The sequence below is a fragment of the Calliphora vicina genome, chromosome 2 (genome assembly GCF_958450345.1).
Source record: "Calliphora vicina chromosome 2, idCalVici1.1, whole genome shotgun sequence".
Taxonomy (NCBI): Eukaryota; Metazoa; Arthropoda; class Insecta; order Diptera; family Calliphoridae; genus Calliphora; species Calliphora vicina.
Genome location: NC_088781.1, coordinates 132134210 through 132160087, shown reverse-complemented (window position 1 = coordinate 132160087; position 25878 = coordinate 132134210). Strand labels below are relative to the sequence as shown.

The following is a 25878-nucleotide window of genomic DNA, read 5'->3' as shown; positions in this document are numbered from 1 at the left end:
TAAATACAACCCTTCTTTCACTGCCTTACCGTATTGATGATAGTGCCCCCTATATGTCGTATGGAGAAACTAGGTCATATGTTTATTTTATGGCAACTGAGTTGTCATCATTACAAGTGAATGTCAGAGGAAGAAGAAAATTACAAAGAAAACAAACGGCAAGAAACAAAGTGTAATTTGCTCAAATTATTTAAATAAATTTACAAAATTAAAAATAAAGTGTATGTGGGCAGCTGTCACAAAGCCAGCTGTTTATCTGCAACCTGTGAAGGATAAACAGTTGGGAAAAAGGTGCACTATGAGTTATAGAGTGGATGTGTGTCAAAACAATGGTGTGTGTGTCAGCCTCCGATGGCCTTGAATCAAAATTATAACCATGACCTATATTTTCAGAGAAGTTCAACGAACTTTGTCAGCTAATTTATCCAATTGTTAGTAAACAAAATAAAAGGTTCCAGTCAATAACAGCCACAACTCTAGGACTAAATCATCACGCCATACTGTGCCATGCAAATTTTCCATCCTTGACGAGTTATAAACATCTTTTAGTTAGGTATGTAATATACAAAAATTATGATTTTCAATATGTCAAATAAAATATTATAATGTAACGTCAGTGTGTTTTAAGATGAATGTAGCGTTTGTTTCCGAAGTTTGAGAATACTAAAAGACTAAATATTAACTTTTATAATCGTTGCCACAGTCATCATACCTCCATTCATACTTAGTCATAAATTACTATTATACTAATTTATGAATGTTTGTCAATAGATCAATTGTTCTAGGCGATAGTGTTGTTTTTATTGTACGACTATATATTATCTTTTGGAAAAGTTGTCGGTGTTATTTGGTTGTATTTCACTGAAAACAACGTTTGTCATTTGAAATCAAATATGTATGTGACATGTAAAGTAAAACTGTAGTATAAACTATTAGTAGGCAAACTTTTCTAGCTTAATATAAATTTAGTAAATTTATGTTATTAAATATATATATACCGCTCACTATAATCTATTGTTTTAGGTGCTGTGCGTGAATAATACCTATTAATTGACCTTTCAAGTTTTCCACTTCATATTGGCTATTGCCAATTGCCCTTCTAATTCTGCATTTAAGCCATGGTTTGCACAACTTAGCATTTATGCCTTTAGAAAAGTTGCTTTGCACAAAGTTCTTTCTATAGACTTCTTGTCCTGGCATGAATTTAATAGATCTACTGCGCTTGTTGTATGATCTGACATTTCTTATATATGCATCGTGCATCTTTTCCTTCATTTTTTTGTGTATGATTTGTATTTGTCCTGAATGAGGCAGTACCAAATTCTCACCATCTGCAATAGATCCAAGCTTTCTAAGTATATCATAAGCTTGAGCATGTGTTATCATGTTATATCCTGTGAGGGCATAAAATGGCGTAACACCAGTTGAGGAATGAATAGTAGATCTAAGACTACATTCGATTTTTGAAAGGTTTTCGTCCCATTTAGCTTGATCAGACTGAAGATAACTTCTTATGCTATTCAAGATCGATTGATTCACTCTCTCACTAGCGTTAGCTTGTGGAGAGTGAATTGCAGTTCTAATATGTCTTACACCATACATATTTAACAGCTCTTTAAAAGATTCAGACACAAATTGTTTCCCATTATCAGAATGTAATATTTCTGGTACTCCAAATTTGTGAAAGACTTCTTCAATTAGGAATTTGTTGACAGCCTTGGTTGTCGCTTTTGGCATAGCTTTAAGTAACACAAATTTAGTTTTGTGATCAAGAACGATAAAGATAAATGTGTTACCTATTTTTGACCTTGGGTAAGGACCTAAAAAATCTACGTATATCTTCTGAAAAGGCCTATCTGTCACTACCTCTTTTCCCATGGTAGGTCTTAAGGTGTATTTGGGATGTTTAATTTCTTTGCAACATTGACATTTACCGACAAAATCTTTTATCTGATTCACCATTGAAGGCCAGTAGAAAAATTCTCTTATGTTGTAAAGAGTTTTAGCAGTTCCTCCATGTGACGTGTTATTTTCATGGGCTTTTCTTATAATTTCCTCAGTCAATCCTGTAGGTAGCCATATTTTCCAGCACTCTTCGTCGTTCTCAAAATTTTCACTAGTAAATTTGACTTTCTTGTATATGATACCTTCGCTGACTTTTAGATCGGGCAATCTGTCTTTATTTTGTTCGATGGTGTCAATTAGTGCTAAATATTCTTCGGTTTTAAACTGTTCAGAATCGAAATTTATAAAATTTGTTTCATTTGCCACGATTTCATCTACTTCCGTTCTAGACAGCATGTCTGGTACCACATTCTTAGTTCCTTTTCTATGCTCGATCTCAAACTTGTACCCTTGAAGCTTCAGACTCCATCGAGCTAGGCGTCCGCTAAGGTCCTGTTGCTTCATAAGCCATTTGAGTGAAGAGTGGTCTGTTATGACTGTGAAGTCCATTAACTCAATATACTGACGGAACTTTTCAATCGCCAGCACAACCGCCAGGCACTCTTTTTCTGTGGTGGAATAATTTTTTTGTGCTGGATTAAGTTTTTTGGAAAAATATTCAATGGGATGCTCTCCACCTTCGTCATCCTTTTGGAACAGGACTGCTCCTACACCGACGTTTGAGGCATCACATTGAACAAAAAACGGGCGATTGAAATCCGGGCTAATCAGAATTGGACTAGATACTAGTTTTTGTTTAAGAGTTTCGAAAGCTAACAAGGCCTCATTTGTTAATATAAACTTTGCAGATTTCTTTAGTGTATCTGTTAGCGGGGCAGTAAGTGTAGAAAAGTCATGGATGAACCTGCGGTACCATCCTACTGTACCTAGAAATCTTCGCACTTCCTTAGGATTTTTTGGTGGCTGAATTTTTAAAATGGCGTCTAATTTACTAGCATCTGGTTTGATTTTTCCGCCTCCTACGATATATCCTAAATATTTTAGTTCTCTATAGCAGAATTTCGACTTTTCCATATTTATCGTGAGTCCAGCTGCAGTGAGTCTTTCACCTACTAATTTTAGCATCTGAATGTGTGTTTCAAAGTCGGAAGATACTACTAATAAGTCATCTAAATAAACAAATATTCGATCCTTTAGTTCCGCTGGTATGACCTTATCCATAAGGCGGCATAAACGCTGTGCAGCGTTGCACAAACCAAATGGCATCACCTTAAATTGGTATTGCGGCCTCCCAGGGACCGTAAAAGCTGTTTTGGGGCTACTATCTTTGTCCAAAGGGATTTGCCAGAAGGCATCCTTGAGGTCTATAGACGAAATAAAATATGTGTCGCCCAGCCTTGCAAGTAGACCATCGATGTTTGGGAGAGGGTATGAATCCTTTTTGGTGACTTTGTTTAGCTCCCTGGCATCGAGGCAAAGTCTATTCTTATTAGGTTTTATTACCAGCGTAACACGGTTATTCCATTCAGCACATGTTGTTTCCTCAATAACGTTCAACATGATCATGCGGTCCAATTCGGCATACATCAAATTTTGAACAGCGGGACTTACTGGAAAGTGGCGTAATTTCTTCGCTGGGGCTTCCCCTGTTTCAATTGTATGGGTCTCTAGCTTGGTTTTACCTAGTCCAAATTTTGTGTAGCATTTGAATGAACTTTTGGCTTCTTCTAACATTACTTTTTGTTCCCATGATAGTTGATGTATTAGTTGGCTATCTGGTTCATTTTCTACTGAGATTTCATTTATTGTATCTTCCTCTAAACTTAGCTTAATTCCTATTTTCCGCCAAAAATCGTAGCCTAGTATTAGTTCTTGAACTAAGTTCGGGACAAGATATAATATTAAGTCCACAGTTTTTTTACCTACAGATATACTTGCGTTAACTTTTCCTATTATAGTATGGTTTTTACCATCAGCCGTTTTTATTGACGATTTAAAGTCCAATATTTTGGCATTCATTTTATTTACATTGTTTAAACAATTATTACCTAGACAACTTATAGTAGCTCCGCTGTCCATGAGCCCTTTAAATGGTAAGTTGTTTATACATACGTCCATGTATGGTCTTAGATCTTCATTGCTATTAACTGAGGCTGATGCTATTATTTTTCGCTCGGTCTTTCTTCTGTTATACCTTTCTCTTGTTTTCTCTATTCTATTACTTGTAATTGGATTATAATCGCTAAATATTCGATCCCTTACTCTATTGTAGTTTTCCATACGGACTTCAAATGGTATGTTATGTATTATTTGTTTTTGGAATGGAACTTGTGTGGTAGTTTCAGCTCTGTTCATAATCACAGGACTCTTCCAATTGTCTGAATTAATCTTAGTAATGATGTTATCTTTGAAGTTTAGCTGCTCCCTATACAAATTATCTGTTTTGTCGTCCGAATTTGCTATAAAAGTAGATTCTACTGGGCGGGTCTCATTTTCGAACATGCTTGCCCAGTTTTTTGCATGTTCACTTGATGGTTTCCCTGACATTTTGGGCAGCTTGGTGTCGTTACGTTCTCGAACCCACACCTGTAGCAGAATAGGTTCCTTTGAACTACTGTGCATTCGATAAATGAATGGCCTATTGCTTTGCAATTCCAGCAGACTAACTGTTTAGCAGATAAGGAGTTTTGTCGAAGTGCTTCAATATTAAATGTGTCGTTGTCTTCTGAAATCATGTCCTGCTCTAGTTCAGCTACTCGCCTGTAGTTTTGCATATTTTGACGATATGGAGTTCTTTTTGCTATATTTCTTTCGGCTCTTTTGCATTCTTCAAGTAATTGGTCGATAGAATAAATTTTTATTGGGAAAATGAGCTGTGCTAATCCATCTTTCAGGTTGTCTTTCATTATCCGCACTAGTTCGTCTTCGGGCACATTGTGACGCATCTGGTTTTTCAGTTTAACAATATCGGAAATGAAAGCATCTGCTGATTCCGCTGGTAATTGCCTTCGTTCCATTATCTTGCGATGGATTTCAAAATCGCTTTCAAAATTACGGAATTTCTTTATGATGTCTTTTCTGAATGTTGTCCACTCACAAAATGGGTTTTGCATTCGGTATGACCAAAACCAACTGCTGGCATTACCGGTCACCAAATGGTGAAATCCCTTCATTACTACATCCCAAGGACAGTTGTAGTCAGCTCTCAGAGCTTCAACTCTGAAGACAAAATCTTCGACAGTGAATGACTTATTTGTCCCGTCAAATTTAAGTCCCCATTTTTCCAATTGACATGGTGTAAATGGTTTATATCTGGCCGCTACATTCTCGTTCATGTTTGGTTGGAATCGGTGATTTGGGAATTGTTGGAATGGAGGTTGAAAGTCTATGTGTGGTGGAAAAGTGTTTGGAGGGTGATTTATATGTTGGAATGGCTGTAGATTTGGATGTTGTTGTGGAGGATTAAGATATTGTTGGTTCATTGACCGTTGTCCACGAGCGTTCATATTTTGTAGATATGAGTGATCAGTAAAACGTGGCATCTCATTTCTAACATTTTGGTTTTCTAGGGTAGAGGTACGCTCAGATCTTAGTGAGTCGCGTATAATCCGGGGTATCATTACTTGCATATTCTCCTGCACATCTCGCATGATAGTTGCTTGTGCCGCTTCTACAGATGCCCGCACATAATCATGAAGTGTTAATCCATCCTCGTTTACAGGTAAATCCGGACTAATTTCTTCATTAAGTCTTGGTAAGTTTGGCTGATTATTTGACATGTTATTTGATTCTTGCCCACTTCTGTTTCTGGCGGTAATACTACTGTATGGAGGTGTTGTTATAGTGCAGTCGCTATTATCAATAGATGACGTAGTTAATGGCCCAAACCCAGGTGGAAATTGTAGACTTAGTAAAGGTGTTACTGCGTTTGTAGTTACCAATGGATGAGGTATTGCAGTTATGTTATGTGGTGTGGATGTTGTTGTGGTCAATGACGTGGCTACTGTATTCTTATTTTTCGCAGCGTTAGTTCTACTCGATGACCTAAGATTTCTAGTATTCATTTCAAAAAAAACTAATGTCCTATCTTCCTACTTAATTCGTATCGAAAATCGCCCTAAATGTTTAAAACGTTTTCTCCTTTTCATATAAATTGTCGCGAAAAAGTTTTTATAGAAATTTGTATCTAATTTATGTGATATATGTATTTGTTTGTATGTCCAGTTAGTATTTATATTTGTACATAAAAAACAAAACAAGTTAGTTTTAAATAAGATAACAACTATTAGTAATACTAATTACAATTGTTAATAACAAAATTATTTATTATATGTATATGTTTTCTTTTTCAGATAACAACATGTTATGGTTGAATTTTTGTAGCTTGGCAGAAATAAAGAAATTGATGATGCTCTAGATTCTCAGCCCTGATATCCACAATTATTCATCTAAATAGCACTCAAATAAATCTAAATTGTTTTTTTAGAATATTGAATATCTTTAAATAAATTGTGAAATGTAAATTCTTATTTCTTTATTATAATAAAAAAATTTAATTTGTACCATGTTAAATTTTGTATATGAAGTTTGTTGCTTAAGTCTTTTGTTTTTTTTTTTTTTTTTTTTTTTATCTGTAGTTATGAATAGAATCATGAATGTTAATATTAAAAAATGTTTGAGTTTCGTAGAATCACTTCTCTTCTCCTTCAAAGTAAAAGCAAATGAACATTTAACTACATTGGTCTTTTAGATCATGACTTTAGCTTTGAATTCGATTTGAATTGATTCTACTTAACTCTACTCAGTAACCAGTGGCTTTCTTGGAATAGTCGCAACGCAGGCATGATACTATATGTAACTTCCGGGACATACCATCCTTAAAATTCACTTCGTACTGAGTTTATGCTTTTTTTATAAAAAAAAAAGCTGAACGTTGGGCGCCAAATTGTGATAAACCTTGTCTTTAAGGAAATGGCACGCTGGTGTTTGCTGCGGCTGTAGCTCGCCGGAAATGAGGGGGTTGTTTTTCCTTGGGTTTTCACAATTATAAGTTCGTGCCATCATAAAAGAACAAAAGACCGGACAAGACATAGTAGGAACCACCATACATTAAACGGACGGACATATATTGTTGTTATGCACCAACAACAAATTCAACATGGCAGGACTAGAGTGCACAGGATTAGGTGACATGTTCCTGGATAGGCTGCCCTCCCACTATGACATGTTTCAGTCATCCTTGACATCATTCTGGCCTACTGAAAGATTGATTTTCTAAATGATGTCCCTAAATAATAAACTCACCAAAAACTATATTTGACCAAGCTACATTTCAACCAAAATAATAACTTTTAGCACATAATTTACAAATTACACAAGTTTATTAACAAAAATTATTTTTAACATAATACATTAATAATTTAATTAGTATTACAAAAGAAATAATTTAGTTTCATTCATAATATTTTAACAAATTTATGAACATTTAACAATATACATATAATACAAGAATTTTAACAATAATATAAAATATTAACAATAATACAAAATATTAACAATTTATATACGTATGTATATATAACATTATATTAAAAAAACCATTAATAGAAAATAAATAATATATTAGATTGAGATGTTTTTGTTTTTTTTTTCTGTTATTATTATTAATTTATTATTGGTTTATCATGTTATTAATTTTATAGTTAATTTATTATTTATTAATTAAAATAAAAAATATTATAGTTAGATTATATATATCAAGTTGTATTTTATTTTGTTATTATTAAGTTTCTCATAAGTTATGTTTTATTCGATTTATTTTAAATTATTTCATCATTTAAGTATTTGTTATGCTATTTATGTTATTTATTTAATTACTTTATTGATTTATTATGTTTATCTTTGATTATTTTATTTCTTTTGTTTTATTTATTTTATTTATTTTATTTATTAGTTTTAATTAATTTTGTTTAAATATTTTAAATACTCATTTAGATTATTTTATAGTATCATTTAATTCAGTTTAAACAACTTACTTAATTCATATTTTTTTTTTTTTTATCTTTATTTGAATATTTGATTCAATATTTACTCAACGAATTTACACAAACGAGACAAAATTCAATAATTATTCTGAATTTAAAATAAGATTATTAAATTTATCTGATCAAGTTATAATTTAATTTACGTTGTAAATTTGAAATTTTTGAATCAAATATTTATAAGACTCTAATTTGAAAACAGTATATGTTAGTTAGAATATATATATTACTGTACTTTATTAGAAATATATACATATATATATAATATTTAGAGCATATATATATATATTTTTATTTTAATAATTTAGGTTAGTTTTTTTTTTTTTTTCTTTTATAAATTTTATCCAAAAATTTATAAAAAAAAAATGTTTTATGTGGTTAGTTTTATAGGTTTATTTGTATTAAATTAAAATTATAATCGTTAAAGCTTAATGGTTAATTAGTTTTTTTGAACTATTTTAACTATTTTAATTATTATAACTTTATGAAAATAGTAAGAAAAATGATAATAAAAGTAGTAAATAAATATATTAATGTTATAATTTTAGTTTCTTATTTAATTTTATGCATATATATATAAAATATATAAATTTGGACAAACAATTAGTTGCATTTAACACACAGTTTATTTAGGTCATGTGAAAGTCGAATGTCAATTACATCACGTGTGACATGTGAAGGTCACCTTTCAATAACGGTCTATTTTTTTTTTATTGGTGTTGTAACGGTTTTTTTTTTTTTTATAATATTGAAATTTAGATTTTTGGTTTTTTTTTTTTCTTAGTTTTTTTTTCTTTAGTTTGTACTTATCTTACAAAACAAGTGTATGCTGCTGGTGTTCCCCGTGCTGGATTTCTTTTGTTATGCAGGTTCTTGTCCCTGATGCTATAATTTGGTGCTATAATTTGATAGCGTGGTGATTTTTACTAGGGTTAGGGCTCACACTAGTTGTTTTTTTTTTCTTGAAGTCTTCAAAATTTCAAACACAGATGGCTCTGCTACGACTCCCTATTATAATGTATATAAACCACTGTTAAACAAAAGTGTTTATACATTCATAACAAAAGGCATTTTAACGTTCTTACCAACCCGCAATATCACAATGTATGGTTATGTTTTAACTTTAAGTTAAAGTGACAGTTTTAATAAATATAATTATCTTAACTGACAATATAACTATAAGTTAACACATAACAAGAATTCGCGTTAATGGGGGTTACATGTTTGAATTTTATACTTTAATAAATAGGTAATATTAGTAAAGTATAAAATAGACATAAAAGAAAATTAAAATTACTTTTTATTTATAAGGATTAAGCTAAAGGTTTCCCTTATTATTCTTACCTCAGATAGTATATACACTGATAAGAAGTTATAAAAAAAAACACGGATAATAAATTACGTCTAATTATTTATAATTAATTAATTTTCTTGGTAAAAAAAAAGAACCACCGATTTACAATAAGTCCTTCTGCCTTAATGACTTCAATTAGACTCCAACGTGCAGATAATGATCACCATCCCCATCGTCAGTCTCCTTACCTTCGGGTTTTCGTCGGTTCTTTTCAAATTTGTAATGTCATTCGATTCATTGTTGAATCTTAAATACAACCCTTCTTTCACTGCCTTACCGTATTGATGATAGTGCCCCCTATATGTCGTATGGAGAAACTAGGTCATATGTTTATTTTATGGCAACTGAGTTGTCATCATTACAAGTGAATGTCAGAGGAAGAAGAAAATTACAAAGAAAACAAACGGCAAGAAACAAAGTGTAATTTGCTCAAATTATTTAAATAAATTTACAAAATTAAAAATAAAGTGTATGTGGGCAGCTGTCACACTTTGTAATTTAAATTTTCTTTTATTTACATTTCTGATTTATGGCAGATGTTTTGCGTTGTGCTTTACACTTGTTTAAATATAAATCTATAAATAGCTTTAGTAGCAGCAAATCGATTGCTTATTAGTCATTGGGTTGCTATAAAAATAGCGTTGATCGCTAAATACACGGTCCTGTGGCGCAATGGATAACGCGTCTGACTACGGATCAGAAGATTCCAGGTTCGACTCCTGGCAGGATCGCAGAATAATTTTTTTTTTTGTTTTTTTTTTTATTTGTTAATACTTAATAATTTAATCATACTAAATCAAATCATCTATCTATATATATATAAAAATGAAATGGTCCATGTATGTAATGTCATCACGTGAGAACGGCTGGAGCGATTTGGCTGATTTTTTTTTATTCGATTCGAAATTTTCAGGAGATGGTTTGTAAAGAAAAAAAATTCCGTTTAAAACGCGGAATTTATTTGTTTGAGTCCATTCAACAGTAATAAAAAAGCTCCCTAAAGTATGCAGTACAAATTTTGATATTTTATTTGCAAATAAATAAGAACAGGCGTATGTGGGTTGGAGAAACTTGAAGAACTAACATTAGTAAATGCTACCGGGCTAGATGTATACACCAGCAAGGGGTGGGCTTTTATGCATTTCTGCTCATGTTTGTAACGCCCAAAAATACCGATAGACTCAGAATTACTTTCTGAGTGATTTAGCTCATAAATTATGTTCGGCACAACGACAAATCCTATTAAAGCTGGTAAAAAGCTTCCAAAAATCAATCATGACTAAAAATATTGAAATTTCAATAGACTACTGATTTACTCATACTCAATTATTGGACCCTAATATAAAGTTAATAGCGAAACAGTGTAATTTGCGAGCTATCGATAGGTATTGGACCCTAATAAAAGTGAATTGTTCAAGAAATTTTCAATAATCTTATGCAGGACATACGTTACAACAGAATGAATCATACAATAGTTGTTGTGTTTTATACCCACCATCAATAATGATGGGGGTATATTGATGTTGTCATTACCTTTGTAATATATCGAAATATTGGTCTTAGAACCAAAAAGTATAAATATTCTGGGTCGTCATAAGATTCTAAGACGATCTATAGCTACATATATCCGCCCGTCTGTCTATCTGTTTAAAACCCGATAGGGCCCAAAAAAACAGCTAACTGGATGATATTTTCCCCAAAAGTATGGCGAAAATCGGGTAACATTTGTCCCTTGTAAACCTTAGTTTTTCTAAGGGGCTTTCCCGGATGTAATAGAAAAAGCTCACGAGTGTTTATTGCGAGCCAAGTCCTTGCATATTCGCTGCTGTTAGGGGGCTGTGTGGAAGGTTTACTTATGATGGGCTGCAAGTAATTTATTGTGGTAAACTGTTAAGGAGAGTTAATCAAAGAGATGCAGAGTATTTTATTTTTTTATGTAGACTATTTTCATTTACTCACTTGTTTTTAGAAGGGGATTCATAGGGTTTCTTGAACACCTTCTAAGAGCAGGCAGAGTGGAATGAGTAAAGTATCTTTTAGAATGTGTAAGTATGCCTTTTAGAAGGCCTACAAAATGAAGTCCTATAATTTTTTGCCACTGTGTCCGATTGGTGAAAGTGTCTGCTGTTTTGAATACGACGAAGAAGAGAATTATGAGGAGCAAACCGATCCAGTCAAAATTTGCTGATGAATTTGATTCGTATGATGACATACCTCTATGAAATTTGGCTAATAATTCTGTTAGTGAAATTATCTAAACAAACTGCTGAGGTGGAACCAAAATGAGGAACCAATTTTAGGAAATGGGTATATACCAAACTAGCTGACCCGATGCGCTTCGCCACGCCAATTAGAATAAAGAAATAGTACTATTAAGTGTCCCTTTGTGAATTTAATTGTAAAATGTTTAGGTTTATTATTATAAAAATATTCAAAAAGTACCATTGCATATACGCCTAATTTCATATTTCTATGTCCAGTATTACAGAAAATTCAAAAAGTACCATTAGAATATATAAAAAGTACCAAAAAGCACCCACTAGTGGTTTCCCACTCACCACATAAGCTTAATTCCATGTTTTTAGCTTCATTGGTGAAGAAATTACAAAAAGTACCATTCGAATAAAGAAAAAGTACCAAAAATTCTCCCCCTAGAATTCCCACTCACTTAGGACCATATATGCTTAATTTCATGTTTCTAAGTCCATTGTTATAAAAAAATCAAAAAGTACCATTATAAGAATAAAATGTACCTATAGTTCAGTTCTCACATTTTGGTACCTAAATATTATCCCCTATTTCTAACATTAACTTCATTCAGATACATATCAGCTAACTTTAATGTCGATAAGTGAAATAATTTAAATTATTAAAAAAGTACCATTAGGTGAAAAGTACCAATTTCCCTTTTCCTCCGTGTACACCCCAAAGTATGAAATTTAAAAATTTTCCATTTGCTAAAATTGTTTATGCTACAGACATGTCTCAAACGATAAAAATATGTGTTAATGTGCCCAAGAAAGAATTTATTTTAAAAAAAGTACCAAACTATTTACCGGGATTTGTCCCAATATAAACCTTCTCACTCGAGTTCCAAATAACAACCTGTTAGTTAATTTTCGTATGAATCCTGGAACCTATGTTGAAAAAAATTATCAAAATTGGCTTAATAATATCAAATAAAATGTATTTTCCCGATTTGTACCCTTTTTGGAACCTTTTTTATCCCCATTGCGGTGGTTAAATTTTATTCAAATAAATTTCTGTATCGTGGTGGGAGCTCATAATAAAATATTCGTATGTCTATGTCAAATTATAGAAAAAACATTTTTTTATGAAAAAGTACCAAAAATAAACACAAATTTTATCCTTTAAGGTTTCGAATTTCCAAAAAGTACCAAACTTATATTTTTTATATTTTGATAAGTAAAGAATACAATTTAAATTTTGTTTCTATGATTATTGGTTTAAAAGATACATAGGGTGCCAAAAAAGTACCAAAATACAGTTTTTACCCGTTTTCTCCCCTAAAAGGTTCGTATTTCGTACGAAACACCTGTCAGCTTATTTTTTAAATGGAGTAACATGCAATTTTAAGTTTTTTTGTATCTTCCTTAGTTTTGAAGATATAAGGTTACCGAATTTACCAGTTTTTACCCCCTAAACGTTCGAATTTCCAAAAATCGCTTCTTAGTGGATCGTTTTAGGGAGGGAGAAACCCACTGTTAAAATTTCATGATTCAGTCGTTTAGGCTGTGCGATGATGAGTCAGTAACGTTACTTTTTTATATAGATGAATACCAAAGAAATTTAGTCAAAATGTTTGTCATAATTATTTTTACTGCCATCCGCCATGGTGGTTAATAAACTAACCACCTATAAAAACATTCAGTAGTTTTGCTAATTTTTATAATAAATTAATCTTTTATTAAAAATGTACAAATATCATTAAAAAAATTTGATATTTTACCCAAAATGTTTCTTTTTATAATTATGTCTCATTAAGCATTTTCACTGGAATTCAATTTGAAAGCTAGTGTAATTCAAGCCTTGAATTATAGTCAAGCAATTGAGTTACAGTTGAGAAGCCGCAGAACAAAAGCTATTTTTTGAAAATTTAAAAATTTTGGGAAATTGAATTTTTCTAGAAGATTTCAACCCAAATATTATAAAAAATACCAAAAAATCAATTTGCAAAAGAAAATCGAAGAAGTACCTTTTGTTCTAATTCTTCTCAGTTGTATTAAACTTTATTTCAATAGCAATCTCCAGTAAAAAGGAAACATAAACTCAAGCCATATGTTTTTTGTTTGAAAAATATTTAATTTTTCAAATTTAAAACATAAGACACATTTGCATTCAAGTCAAATTTCAATAAAATGTCCAAGTGCTTGAATTTTTTTAAGGCTTTGGTGCTTATTGGGGAATAATGAAATCCTTTGGGTGACATTACAATTGACACATGATGCTCTCACAATTATAAAAAAAATGACAAACCTCCAAATTACAAGTTGTCAGTTGATGCAAAAAACCCCTATAGAGTTTACAATAAAAATTCCTTTATTTTTAAATTGAAATTAAACTCCATTTGAAATAAAAGTAAACAAATATGTAGCTAAATATAATATTTGTTATTTGGTGGGTTAATATTGTATACCACACCTAACACAGAAGTTTATACACCGAGAAAAACATTCAAACAAACAGCAGCAGCAGCAGTCACTCCATGAACAAGGTAAATAAACACCAAACAAACTAACAAATTGCTGTGTGTTCACAAATATGTAAATGAACACCAAATTCACTGGCAGATACAGCAACAAAAAAATTGAAACAAAATGACAACAACAACAAAAGCAAATAAATATCAAACAAATTTGCAAGTAACCAAAAAAAAATTGAGGCTACGTACAATATTTTGGGGACAACCAAAAAAGTATTACATACAGAAAAAATAGTACAACAATTATAGGCAACCATATTTGTTGGAGAGGGGGAGAGGAATATACAGCTTAAGTAAAAGAGTGAGGGAACACAAAGTGAAAGGACATTTAAAACAAACACACTAAAGTACGTATTAACATTTTAGTTTTTTGTTTTTGTTATAGGAGATAACAGAGAAATATATTTTACCTTTTGGTATAACAAACATATGGCAGACATAAAAAACAACAACTTTAATGTCACACTGTAAATGAGTGCTAAAGGGAAATTTTATAGGGCTTTTTGTTAAATCAGCAACAACAACAACTTGAAACAACTAATAAGAAAATTGGCAACTCTTTTTATGGACATAAACAGATGTCAATTAAAAAAAATAAATAAAAATAATTAATAACAACAATTTACTTACCTCTTAATTATACATGAAATATTCTATAATCCATTTAATGCACATGTATTAGAAGCTTTGTTTCTATTTGTTTTAAACAAATTTGCACAAGTTTTTTTTAAATTTTTTCCAACACTCTCACTTTAGGTTTTTCTGGTATTTTTTTCTTCTTCCTCTAAGGTTTTTTGTTGTTTTACAGCTCCCCCAGAAAGGGGCGTTGAATGTTTTTTTCTCTTTTTGTTTTTTCTTGAAAAAAAGAAGCAGAAAATCAAATTTTACCACAAGAAAATCTACCCAGAGATTCTTTTTTACAGCCTCAAATCACAAAAACAACAAGAAAATTATATACACTAGCAATTTTCACGGAAAAATGTATTAACTAGTAATATTTTTTTTATTAAATTTATTAAAAATCACACTTTTTATTTCACTTAAATGACATTAATTATTGCAGTTTTCTTTTTGTTGTTCTTTTCACAAAACAATAAGATGAACTAATTAATTATTCTTGCAACAAAAATTACACTTACACACAGAAAATTGCCTTCAATTTCCAACTTTTTTTTTGTCACTAAATAAAAACTTTTTTTTTGTTAAATCCTGCAATGACTGACAATTTTTTTGTATTTATTTGCTCTATTCCACAAATTGTTATAATTTGTCAATAATTTAAGGTTTTTCCTTTTAGTATATTGCATATTTTCTTTACAAAAAATTTACATTTATATCTTTTTTTCTCTGGGGGCGAAAATTTATTTGCAAATAAAAAATCTACGTAAATAATAACCGAACGCGTTACCAAACACCTTAATTTACCGACGTCTTTTGCAACACTGCTTGGAAAAATTTTGTTTGTAGTTTTTGTTGTACAAAAAATTAAACAAAAGAGAAAGAGCGAGCTAAATAAAGTAGCCAGAGCAATTTAAAAACAAAAGAAAAAACGCCTAAAAAATATTATATTATTTTTCAAATACTTTGATATTTATTAATACAAATTTGTTAAACAATAAACAATTACATTTTAAATAAGTTATTAAATGTTTATTTATTTAAAAAACTATGTTTTTATTTAAATTTTTGTTATTAAAATAAAGTTGTGTTTTGCTAGCTTTAAAATATGGCATCATTAGTTTTAGTTTTTCTTTATTTTATGTTCTCTAGCTCTTTTCCTTTTTCCTAGTCTTTTTTTAAAGGGAAATTTTTAAGGAAATTTTCCTTGGGAAAATCTGGCAGTTTGTTAATGAAGTAAACAGTCTGGTAGTTTGCTTTTTAATAAGAAAATTGCGGTTATATGTAAATCAATAATAAATTAAAAATAAAACGTTGATTTTGTAATAATAACCTTCCAATTCGTGCAAATTTATTTAATTTTGCTCCAAAATCTAATTTATATTCTAATTCATTCATTCGTAACAAATTGCAAAACCTCCAAGTACTTTATATTTAACAAAATCGTATAAAATTTCTTAAAAATCCAATAAAACTCTTAAATTCTACAAACATTGAGTAGACAAAAGTACAATTTTATTTTTTTATTTGAAATAATACATAAAATCAGCGGAAATCTTATTAAATATAAAAGTTAATAAAAAAAATAAATAAAAGCAGCAAATCTATTAAAACTCTTCACTTTCATTAGCACTGTGATAATTATCATCCTCTTCATCTGTGCCCGATTTATAAATCTCTGACCCATCATCATCCTCTGCTGCAGCATCTTCTATTTCCTCATCATCTGAAACCATTTTGGGCTTAGATTTCTTCAATATGCGCGCCTTATAGCGGGCATAGGCCATGCCATAACGATCTACATCACAACTATCAACATCATTGCAGAAACCTTGCTCTTCAGGATCAATCGAATGTACATAAGGATCACGATAGGCATTATAGAAACCGCCATCATCTGAAGAAGAATTATTAAAGTCCTCATCACTATGCTCCTCTTCATCGTCACCTGTTTACAAAAATTTAAAATTTTTTTTTAATTTAAGTTTTTTTTATGATTTTTTTTTTTTAATTTTACCAAACACAAATTTTTCCAATCCTTTTCTCAGATTTTTGGCACATTCATCTTCATACTCATCTTCTTCCATATCATTCTCACGATCACTATTTAAGGCAGCATCATCATCTTCATCGGGATACTCGTTGCCGAAATAGTTCTCCTGATTAGAGTCTTCCGAATCGCAATCATCATCATCATTATTGTAGCTATCTTCATAGATAAAATTGTCAGTAGCTCGGACACTTTAAGGAAAATAAAGAAAAATATCAAGGCATATTAATTAAATGTGCAAAGGTTTGGCAACTGCTCATAGATTACAGCTGGTAAAACTAGTTTGAATTGAGAAAATGAATCAGATAACTTACCATGCAAATTTCTAAATGTTATTAGTTTGGGTTTGAAATTGTAAAATTGTATTTTTAAGGAAGGTGTTAAAAAAGTATTGAAATTTCGTATCGTATGGATTAGTCTGATTTTTAAAGATTTTTTTAAACCTAAAACTGGAGAGAACAATGGAAAATCTACTGCACCATAAAGGAACATTCGACAAGTGAATATCTGAAGAATAAAACAACGCCTTAGTCATGATCTAATGACCTATTATCAATGGTTGGCTACCGATTCCATATGCGGAAAGTTTAGCTTTTCTTTAATTTTAAAAAAAGTGCCGCTGAAGCTCACCAAAGCTTATGATGAATGTGTTCCATCGGTAGCAACGAGCGAGAGATGATTTATTCGGTTTAGAAGTGGTGATTTTGACACGGAAGACAAATATCGCCCAGGCCAGCCAAAAAAGTTTGAAGACCAAGAATTGTATACATTACACCATGAAGATTGTTGTCTAAATCAACAAGAACTTTCAAAATCATTGGGAGCTACTCAAGCAGCAATTTCAAAACATTTGAGAGCAGCAGGATTTATCCAAAAGCTAGGAAATTGGGTACCAACGAGTTGAAACCGAGAGACCTTGAAAGAATATCTGTTCCCTCGAAGGGAAAATTGTGATATTCCCATGAATTTTTCATTCACAATAGTTGATTTTTGTTCGTAACAGCTGTTTTATTGTTTACAAAATTCCATCTAAAAATTTCACGACATGACATGAATTTTTTCACGTGAACAAAGTTGATGAATGAAAGCTGTGAAGTGAATATTTCATCATGACAACGCTCGGCCACATTATGCATTGCCTTTTTAAAAACTATTAAGAATAAAGTGGTTGGGAAGTTTTGCCTCATCCGCCTTATAATCCAGACCTTGCCCCGTCCTACTACTATTTGTTTCAATCGGTGCAGAATGCTCTCTCTGCAATACGCTTCACTTCAGAACAGCATTCCCATGACAGCCGGTTCTACGCACCGGAATGACCCGAGTTCATTCGACCAAGGGCTGTCAACTCAGCAATCACTGCTGCTATAACAACAACATCAGAACAGAGTATCCTAAATTGGTTTGATTCGTGCTTAGCCTCAAAAGATGAGTAGTTCTTTTGTCTCGGAATCCATATGTTGCCAGAAAGTTGGGAGAAGTTCATAACTAACAATGACCAATACTTTGAATAAATTTATATTGTACAAATGATTCAAAATAAAAGTTAAAAATTTGAAAAATTTCCGAATTTTTAAGTTAGTAGTAATTTGTATAAAAAATTAAATTGTTTTAACAGAAAATTTGAAATTTGAGAAAATTCCAAATTTTTAAGTCGTACAATTAATAATTTGTATAAAAAACTGAATTTTATTAATTTTAGAAAATTTAATTTATTAGATAAATAATTTTTTTAAAAAATTTAATTTTTGGAAAATTTAATTTTTTAAAAATCAAATTTTTAGAAAATTTAATTTTTCTTAAATATGTATGTATATTTGTGAAGAATTATTTTTTTTTTAAAAAAATTGATTTTTGTGAAATTTTTAAATTTTAATAAAAAAAAAAATCAAAATTTTTACAAAAATTAAAAATTTTATATTTTTTCAAATATTTAAAATAAAATTTTCACAAAAAATCTTAATTTTTGCAAAAAAAATCGAATTTTCACAAAAAATTTAAATTTTTTACAACAAATCTTTCAGAGGATATATAAATTCTCCCGATTTTTTTACAAACAAAAAAATAAAAACTTGGTTTAAAAAACAAATTATAACAATAAAACAACATTTATGCTTTTTTTTAAATTTATGCAATATTTGTTTATTTCAAGATATTTTTCTTTTATTTATTTCTGTTTAACGTTTTGATTTTTAATTTATAATCAAAATTGTATTATTTTAGTTTTATACATTTATGTCTAAAGAAAGTTATTCTTTAATTAACTTACTTTTATTATAAGATATTTATTTGTTTTGTTTTTTTTTTCTTTTTTTTTAAATTTTTCATAGGAAATCATTATTTTATTTTTCATATTTTTTTGGTTTTTAAACCAAGCATTTTATTAAAGATATATCATAGTACATTTAATATTTATAAAGTATGTATATAAAAAAAATCTAATAATAAAACTTATATCTATAAAAAAAAATAGAAAATGAAACTATTTTTTTTATAATTAATCACAAAGTAATGTATTATTTATGAATAAAAAAGTAAATAAAACAAATAAAAAAAAATTAAAACATTAATCAAAAATTGTTTTAAAGTGAAAATAGTTGAAATTACTAAATACTAAAGGAAAACTTGTTCGATATGGTCGGAATATAAATATAGGAAAACAAATTAGACGAAGCAACAAAAGCACCCCAAAACAAAACAGATAATTGATAAAAAATAAAATAAAAATTCAACAATGAGTACCAAATGATATAAAGCAACAAATAAAATAGATTATTTCATAATCAACTACAAAATATTTGAGCAAGAAATGAATAAAATATATTCCTTTCAATGGGAAAATAACTTAAAATGAACCTGGGATAAATTGCTCCATCTTCAGGCTAGTTTTTCTGAGTTCATATTAAAAGAAACTTGACTTCCATAAACATTTAGTAAAATATCAGCAGGACAAAAGCAACTAGCTGTGGACATTTCCATATACTGATATTTAGCCAAATGTTTGAAAAATCTGCCGGCAGCTATTCTATAATTATACATAAAAAAACACTCAAAATAGAAAAACAACACATAGTGCCTGTTTCTGTATCAAAAACTAAACGTTCGTCTAGAGAAATTCTAAAAAAAATTTATGCTTTGTCTAAAACTTTCTGTTATTTTCATAAATTATAAAATTTACCGTCATTTTATGTAACACAGGGCGACTATGAGAAAATCCTATAATGTTTGTTTACATTCAATGTTTTCAGTTTGACTATTATCTAAGTCACCCTGTTATACAATTTTCTTTGCAGCAAAATAAAAAAACAATTCATAATAGTGAATTATTTTCCCTAAAGAGAATTATACATAGAGACGAGACACAAAATAACACAACAACAAAATACATACATTACATGTATTTTGTTGTTGTAAGAGTTTGGTTTTTGTCAACAGACTTAGGTTTTTGACAATTTTGTCTTGTCTCCAAGTTACCCTATGGTTTTCCCTTTCATTTTATTAAACGAAGGGTTTTGTTCGTTTTTCATTGCCATAATGAAATTTTAAAGCAAAATACATAAAATAAATGTTTTTTTATATCAATAAACCAAAAACAACTACAAAAATATACAAACTACTTGCAACAAAAACTAAAAATCAAAAGCCCAACATAAACCAAACATACAATAAAAAAAATATGAATATAACATGCTAGTCCCAATTTTCAGGACTTACTAGTTATTTCTTAACTTAAAGTTATATTCGCTGTTGTATGAAAACTGTCAGTATAACTTTAGGTTAAAAAATAACTAGACTTTGTGAAAATGTTGATAAATGAATGAAAACAAATAAACAACTAAATAAATATACAATTAAAAAAGTTTTAAATTTACTGTTTTTTTTTGCAATTAGCCGTACACATTTGTTGATTTGAGGCGCTTTTGTTGTTTCGTTTTCATTTTTTTACTGTAGGAGATGCCATTGTAAGGAGTTAACAAAGTTATAGAGTTAGGCTAAGGAACTACCAATAGCATTGTAAGTGTACCTCGTTGTAATAATTAAATGGATATTGTAGCCTTTGGTTTTGTTTGTAATTGATTGAGGATGAGGTATAAAAAAGAAGTAAAATTAAAAATAAAAAATTAAATTTTTATGTAAAAATGCTTTAATTAAGACAAAAACTAAATGTGTAAAAATGGAAAAGCAAATTTAGCTAAATGCATTATAAATCAAAGAAACATATTTAATGGATCATAGATGGCCTGCTCTTAATATTGCAAGTTATGTTTATTACTTTTCAAAGGAAATTTCTGAATATAATTTTTTCTTTTTCGTAAAAAGACAAGAAAAGCGAAATAAGAAATATACCTGTACAAACAAAAGCAATTAAACAAAACTTTTCTCCAAAAGTCATTTGTTAATGTTCAACCTCTAACATCATCAGAAATACATTTCAAATTGAAAATCAGTCTGATTGCTACATAATTGGCCGAAATATATGTAAAAACTAGGATTACCCTTTTTATACTTAAAACCGATCGCTTCTTAACACTTCTGACTGACAACAACATCCCAACAATTCGTCGCAGTTCTCTGCATAAATCCAATGGGTTCAACGTTATAAAAGTGCCTTAATTTTGTAACGTTTTCTTTTGGTTCTCCAGTTTTGGTAAAAACAAAATCAACACTTCTTTTCTATTTTTAATATGGCAACATTATGTAATCAAATATGGCGAATCATTCATAATAGTGTGCAAAACAGAAACAAAGAACATAGTCAAAAAATTTGTTTTCTGTTAACTTGAAATCTATTTTTCCAAGCCGCCGGAAAGCTTTTGAAAGCATTTATTGCATCTATATATCATTTAAACTTTTGACATTAAAAATAAGCCTAATTGCTTTATATAAATTGCAGAGATATATGTAAAAAACTACGATTGCCTTTCTATGCTTAATATTTATTTTCAAAAATCCCTTCAGATATTCTTGCGAGAACTATATAGTTTCAGAAATCGCTGAAACATAAAAGATTTAACAAAAATTTACAAAAAAAAGGGACATTATACATTACTGTTATACACAAGATTTTCTATAGAAAATACTGTTATACACAAGATTTTCTATAGAAAATACTGTTATACACAAGATTTTCTATAGAAAATACTGTTATACACAAGATTTTCTATAGAAAATACTGTTATACACAAGATTTTCTATAGAAAATACTGTTATACACAAGATTTTCTATAGAAAATACTGTTATTCACAAGATTTTCTATAGAAAATACTGTTATACACAAGATTTTCTATAGAAAATACTGTTATACACAAGATTTTCTATAGAAAATACTGTTATACACAAGATTTTCTATAGAAAATACTGTTATACACAAGATTTTCTATAGAAAATACTGTTATACACAAGATTTTCTATAGAAAATACTGTTATACACAAGATTTTCTATAGAAAATACTGTTATACACAAGATTTTCTATAGAAAATACTGTTATACACAAGATTTTCTATAGAAAATACTGTTATACACAAGATTTTCTATAGAAAATACTGTTATACACAAGATTTTCTATAGAAAATACTGTTATACACAAGATTTTCTATAGAAAATACTGTTATACACAAGATGCATTCTCAATTTTACAACGAAGACCATAGAGTAAATTAATAAAATTAAGGAAAGAGAAATGCCAATGAACAAAAATAATAAAAATTACTGTTTTTTCACGTATGGGAAATTATAAAAAAAACGTAAACAAAAAAATCACTCAAAATAATCACGAGTGTTGTTTTTGTTTTCAGATAGTTTTTAAATTCTCAATTTTATTTGGAATTCTCCCAATTTTCGGAGAGTTTCTAAATTTTAAATTCTCAATTTTATTTGGAATTCTCCCAATTTTAAATTGAATTTGGAAATTTCTCAGTTTGAAATTCTAAATTCATTTGGTATTTTTTTAATTTAAAATTGAAATTCTCAATATCATTTGAAGTTTTCACAATTTCAATTAGAAATTCTCAATTTTATTTGAAATTTTGAATTCTTATTTTAATTTGTAAATTTCACAATTTCACAATTTAAAATTGAAATTTTCAAAATCATTTGAACTTTTCTCAATTCCAATTTGAAATTCTCAATTTTATTTGAAATTTTCTAAATTTGAATTTGAAATTCTCTATTTAATTTCGAATTTTCGGAATTTAAAATTTAAATTCTAAATATCATTTGAAATTTTCTGATTTCTATTTTAAATTCTAGATTTTATTTCTCAATTTAAAATGGAAATTCTCAATTTTATTTGAAATTTTTTTCAATTTCAATATGAAATTCTCAATTTTATTTGGAATTTTCTCAATTTAAAATTTAAATTCTAAATATTTTGAAATTTTCGGTTCAAAATTTTCAATTTAAAATTGAAAATCCAGATTTTATTTGAAGTTTTTTCAATTTCAATATGAAGTTCTCAATTTTATTTGTAATTTTCTCAATTTAAAATTTAAATTCTAAATATGACTTGAAATTTTCTGATTTCAATTTGAAATTCTCGATTTTATTTCGAATTTTCTCTCAATTTAAAATTTAAATTCTCAATTTTATTTGAAATTTTTTCAATTTCAATATCAAATTCTCAATTTTATTTTGAATTTTCTCAATTTAAAATTGAAATTCTCGAGATCATTGGAAATTTTCTAAATTTCTATTTGAAATTCTCAATTTTGTTTGGAATAATCTCAATTTAAAATTGAAATTCTCAATGTCATTTGGAATTTTTATCAATTTCAATTCAAAATTATCAATTTCATATTTTTTCCACTAAATTTCAATGAAAAATTTTGTAAAATTGTATTTGTTTCCTTTTGAAAACCTGTATAGAATATTTAACAACCAATTTCTTTCTAAAACCCGATTAAATAGAATAAATACATAGAAAGGTAGTACAGAGAAATGTCTATGAAAAATATAGCTCTATTTTCAAACATAGGTATCATACAATAACAAAAATTAATGAAAATACATTATCATGAATTTGGTTTGGTTTCATTTTTCAATACTTGGTTTCATTTTTCAATACATATTTGTACAGTATTCACAATATTGAAATTTGGAAGCTAATTAAAGAGCTACTATTTAAGTTTCAGCTTTTCACATAAAGAAATATTTATCAGCTCTCTGGTTATTATGAATAAAGCAATATCATCCCCTTAACTTAGCAGCACATCCACCATATGCCAACAAGTTTAAACTTAAAATCATAGAGAAAATATACATAGAGCGGAAACTAGAAAAACTCAAACAAAAAAATCACTCAAAAAAGATACACATACGAGTGTTTGATTTTGTTTTCACAGTTTTTCTTACTAATACATTCGCATCACTTAGGTTTTTGACAATAAAGTTAGGTATTTGACATCAGAGTTTCCGCTCTATGTCTATTACTCTATGCTCAAAATATTTAGCAACAAATTTGTCCTAACCCTACTTTTCTAAGTGTTTCCTTTTTTTAATAAACTCAAAAATTACAAAAATTTCTACACAAAATAAAAACATAAAAGAAACGAATTTATAATTTAATGAGGAATAGCTCAACGAATTTACTAAAGTTCAATCCTTAACATTACGAAAATAATGCATGAATACTAATTTAAATGTTTGTGTGTTGCATCCTGCTTTGTTCTGGTTTTTTTTATATAAAACGATTTGTAAACATAAACATATCGACATGTAACACCAACCTTAAATAATTGTCATCCATAAGATCGACATAATCAGCATGCTGCTCATTATGGGGTATATACAGATCATACACATAACCCGTATCGGAATCTGTGGGCATGGTTAAGGCAGCTGCCGAGGCGGCGGCAGCAGCAGCAGCTGCCGATGATGTTGAAGCTTCAGCTAAGTTTGTGTTGGCTGTGTTTGACGCAGTCATAGATTTTGGAATTTGAACAGTCTTATCATTTGTAGCATGTTTTTCAATATCAACTATAGTGATTTCTTTAGATTTTGCATTGGCATTGTCTTTATCCAAAGTGGTGCGTAGACAATTGACCACACGAAAACGTTGTTCGTGTTGATGTTGACGCATTTCCTGGCGCGCCTTATCGGTGGCGTTCGGGGGTTTGTGGGTTTTCTGTAGGACCAACTCTTTGGCTTCCTCTTTGGAAAGGCGTGCGAATTGGCTAGTGGCTGTGTCATCCTGGCATAGAAATTTATGACATCATTGTTGGGATTTTTTTTCTTGTTTTATATATCAAAATTTTACTTACGAGCTCCTTTATGGTACCGGCAAACTTCAATAATGATGACAATTCTTCTTTGTGACTTAGGGCCGAGGCATTTTCCTCTTCGAGACGTCGCCGTTTGCCATTTAATACAAAGGCCGATAAAGGCTCTTCATCAATACGTCTTTTTACTCTCACTACGGCTGGCATTTTTCCGAATTTTTATATTTCAATTATTAGTTTACACAACAAGTTGTGTTTTTATAATATATTGCGTTATTTTTTCACAATAATTTATTAGTAAATTTATTTTCTTTTGAGAATTTTTCTTGTAGTTTGTGAAATACACGCCGTTTCCTTTTTTTCTTTTTTTGCGAGAAGCAACAACAAATTCCCACAAGCAGGGTTGCCAAAGCGTTTGTCGGCAAAATCGTCTAATTTGTGGGGGGGTAAAATCGTTAATAAATCCTCAAAATTAAAAAAATCGCTATGTTGCATATATGGGTGGAAAAAAACATTTCCGACAAGACATCCGTCATTGTTTTCCACAGAAAATTCATGTAAATGCATGCATTTTTTTATCTTTTAAGTGCTATAAATATCGATATATATCGCTAAATATTAAATCATTTTAACAGAATAAAAACACTAAAATTTACACTAAAACTATGGCCTTTTTTTAATTCCGGCGTCAAGTGATAGTTTATATGGAAATTAAAAACAAAATATCAAAATTTAGTATTTGTCTTCAATACAAATAAAAAATGAAATCAACGCCTTTTAAAAACAATAAATTTTTTTTATTTTTTGTTTTCCTAAATTTAGACACATATTTAGCGGGCACTGAAGAAATAAGTTAGCATCACTGTTTATCTTCTTCTTCAATTGTTTATCTTTGAAAAACACATTCACTGTGAATTGACTACACTGCACAATTGCTCTGTGCTGCCAGATGTGGATATAAAATATATAGTT

At 29.4% G+C, this 25878-nt stretch overlaps 2 protein-coding genes and 1 non-coding gene across 4 annotated transcripts in view; 1 reads left to right on the top strand and 2 right to left on the bottom strand.

The window, feature by feature from the left end:
- CdGAPr (GTPase-activating protein CdGAPr) overlaps positions 1 to 14964 on the bottom strand; it is a 174109-nt gene extending 159145 nt beyond the window's left edge. For both annotated transcript variants that reach the window (XM_065501800.1, XM_065501804.1), the window contains exon 1: positions 14654 to 14964. The gene's annotated coding sequence lies outside the window, so the exon portion shown is untranslated. The remainder of the gene's footprint in view (positions 1 to 14653) is intronic.
- On the top strand, positions 9959 to 10031 carry TRNAR-ACG (transfer RNA arginine (anticodon ACG)). Its single transcript has one exon. It is a non-coding gene; the product is annotated as a tRNA-Arg (tRNA).
- A 1159-nt stretch (positions 14965 to 16123) lies between the features above and the next one.
- On the bottom strand, positions 16124 to 25262 carry fs(2)ltoPP43 (female sterile (2) ltoPP43). The gene is made up of 4 exons (XM_065501773.1): positions 24949 to 25262; positions 24415 to 24878; positions 16659 to 16882; positions 16124 to 16589 (listed from the first exon to the last, which is right to left on the bottom strand). Exons 1-4 carry the CDS (start codon positions 25111 to 25113, stop codon positions 16249 to 16251), a joined length of 1194 nt encoding a protein of 397 aa, XP_065357845.1. The 5' UTR covers positions 25114 to 25262; the 3' UTR covers positions 16124 to 16248.
- Between the last annotated feature and the right edge of the window lie 616 nt (positions 25263 to 25878).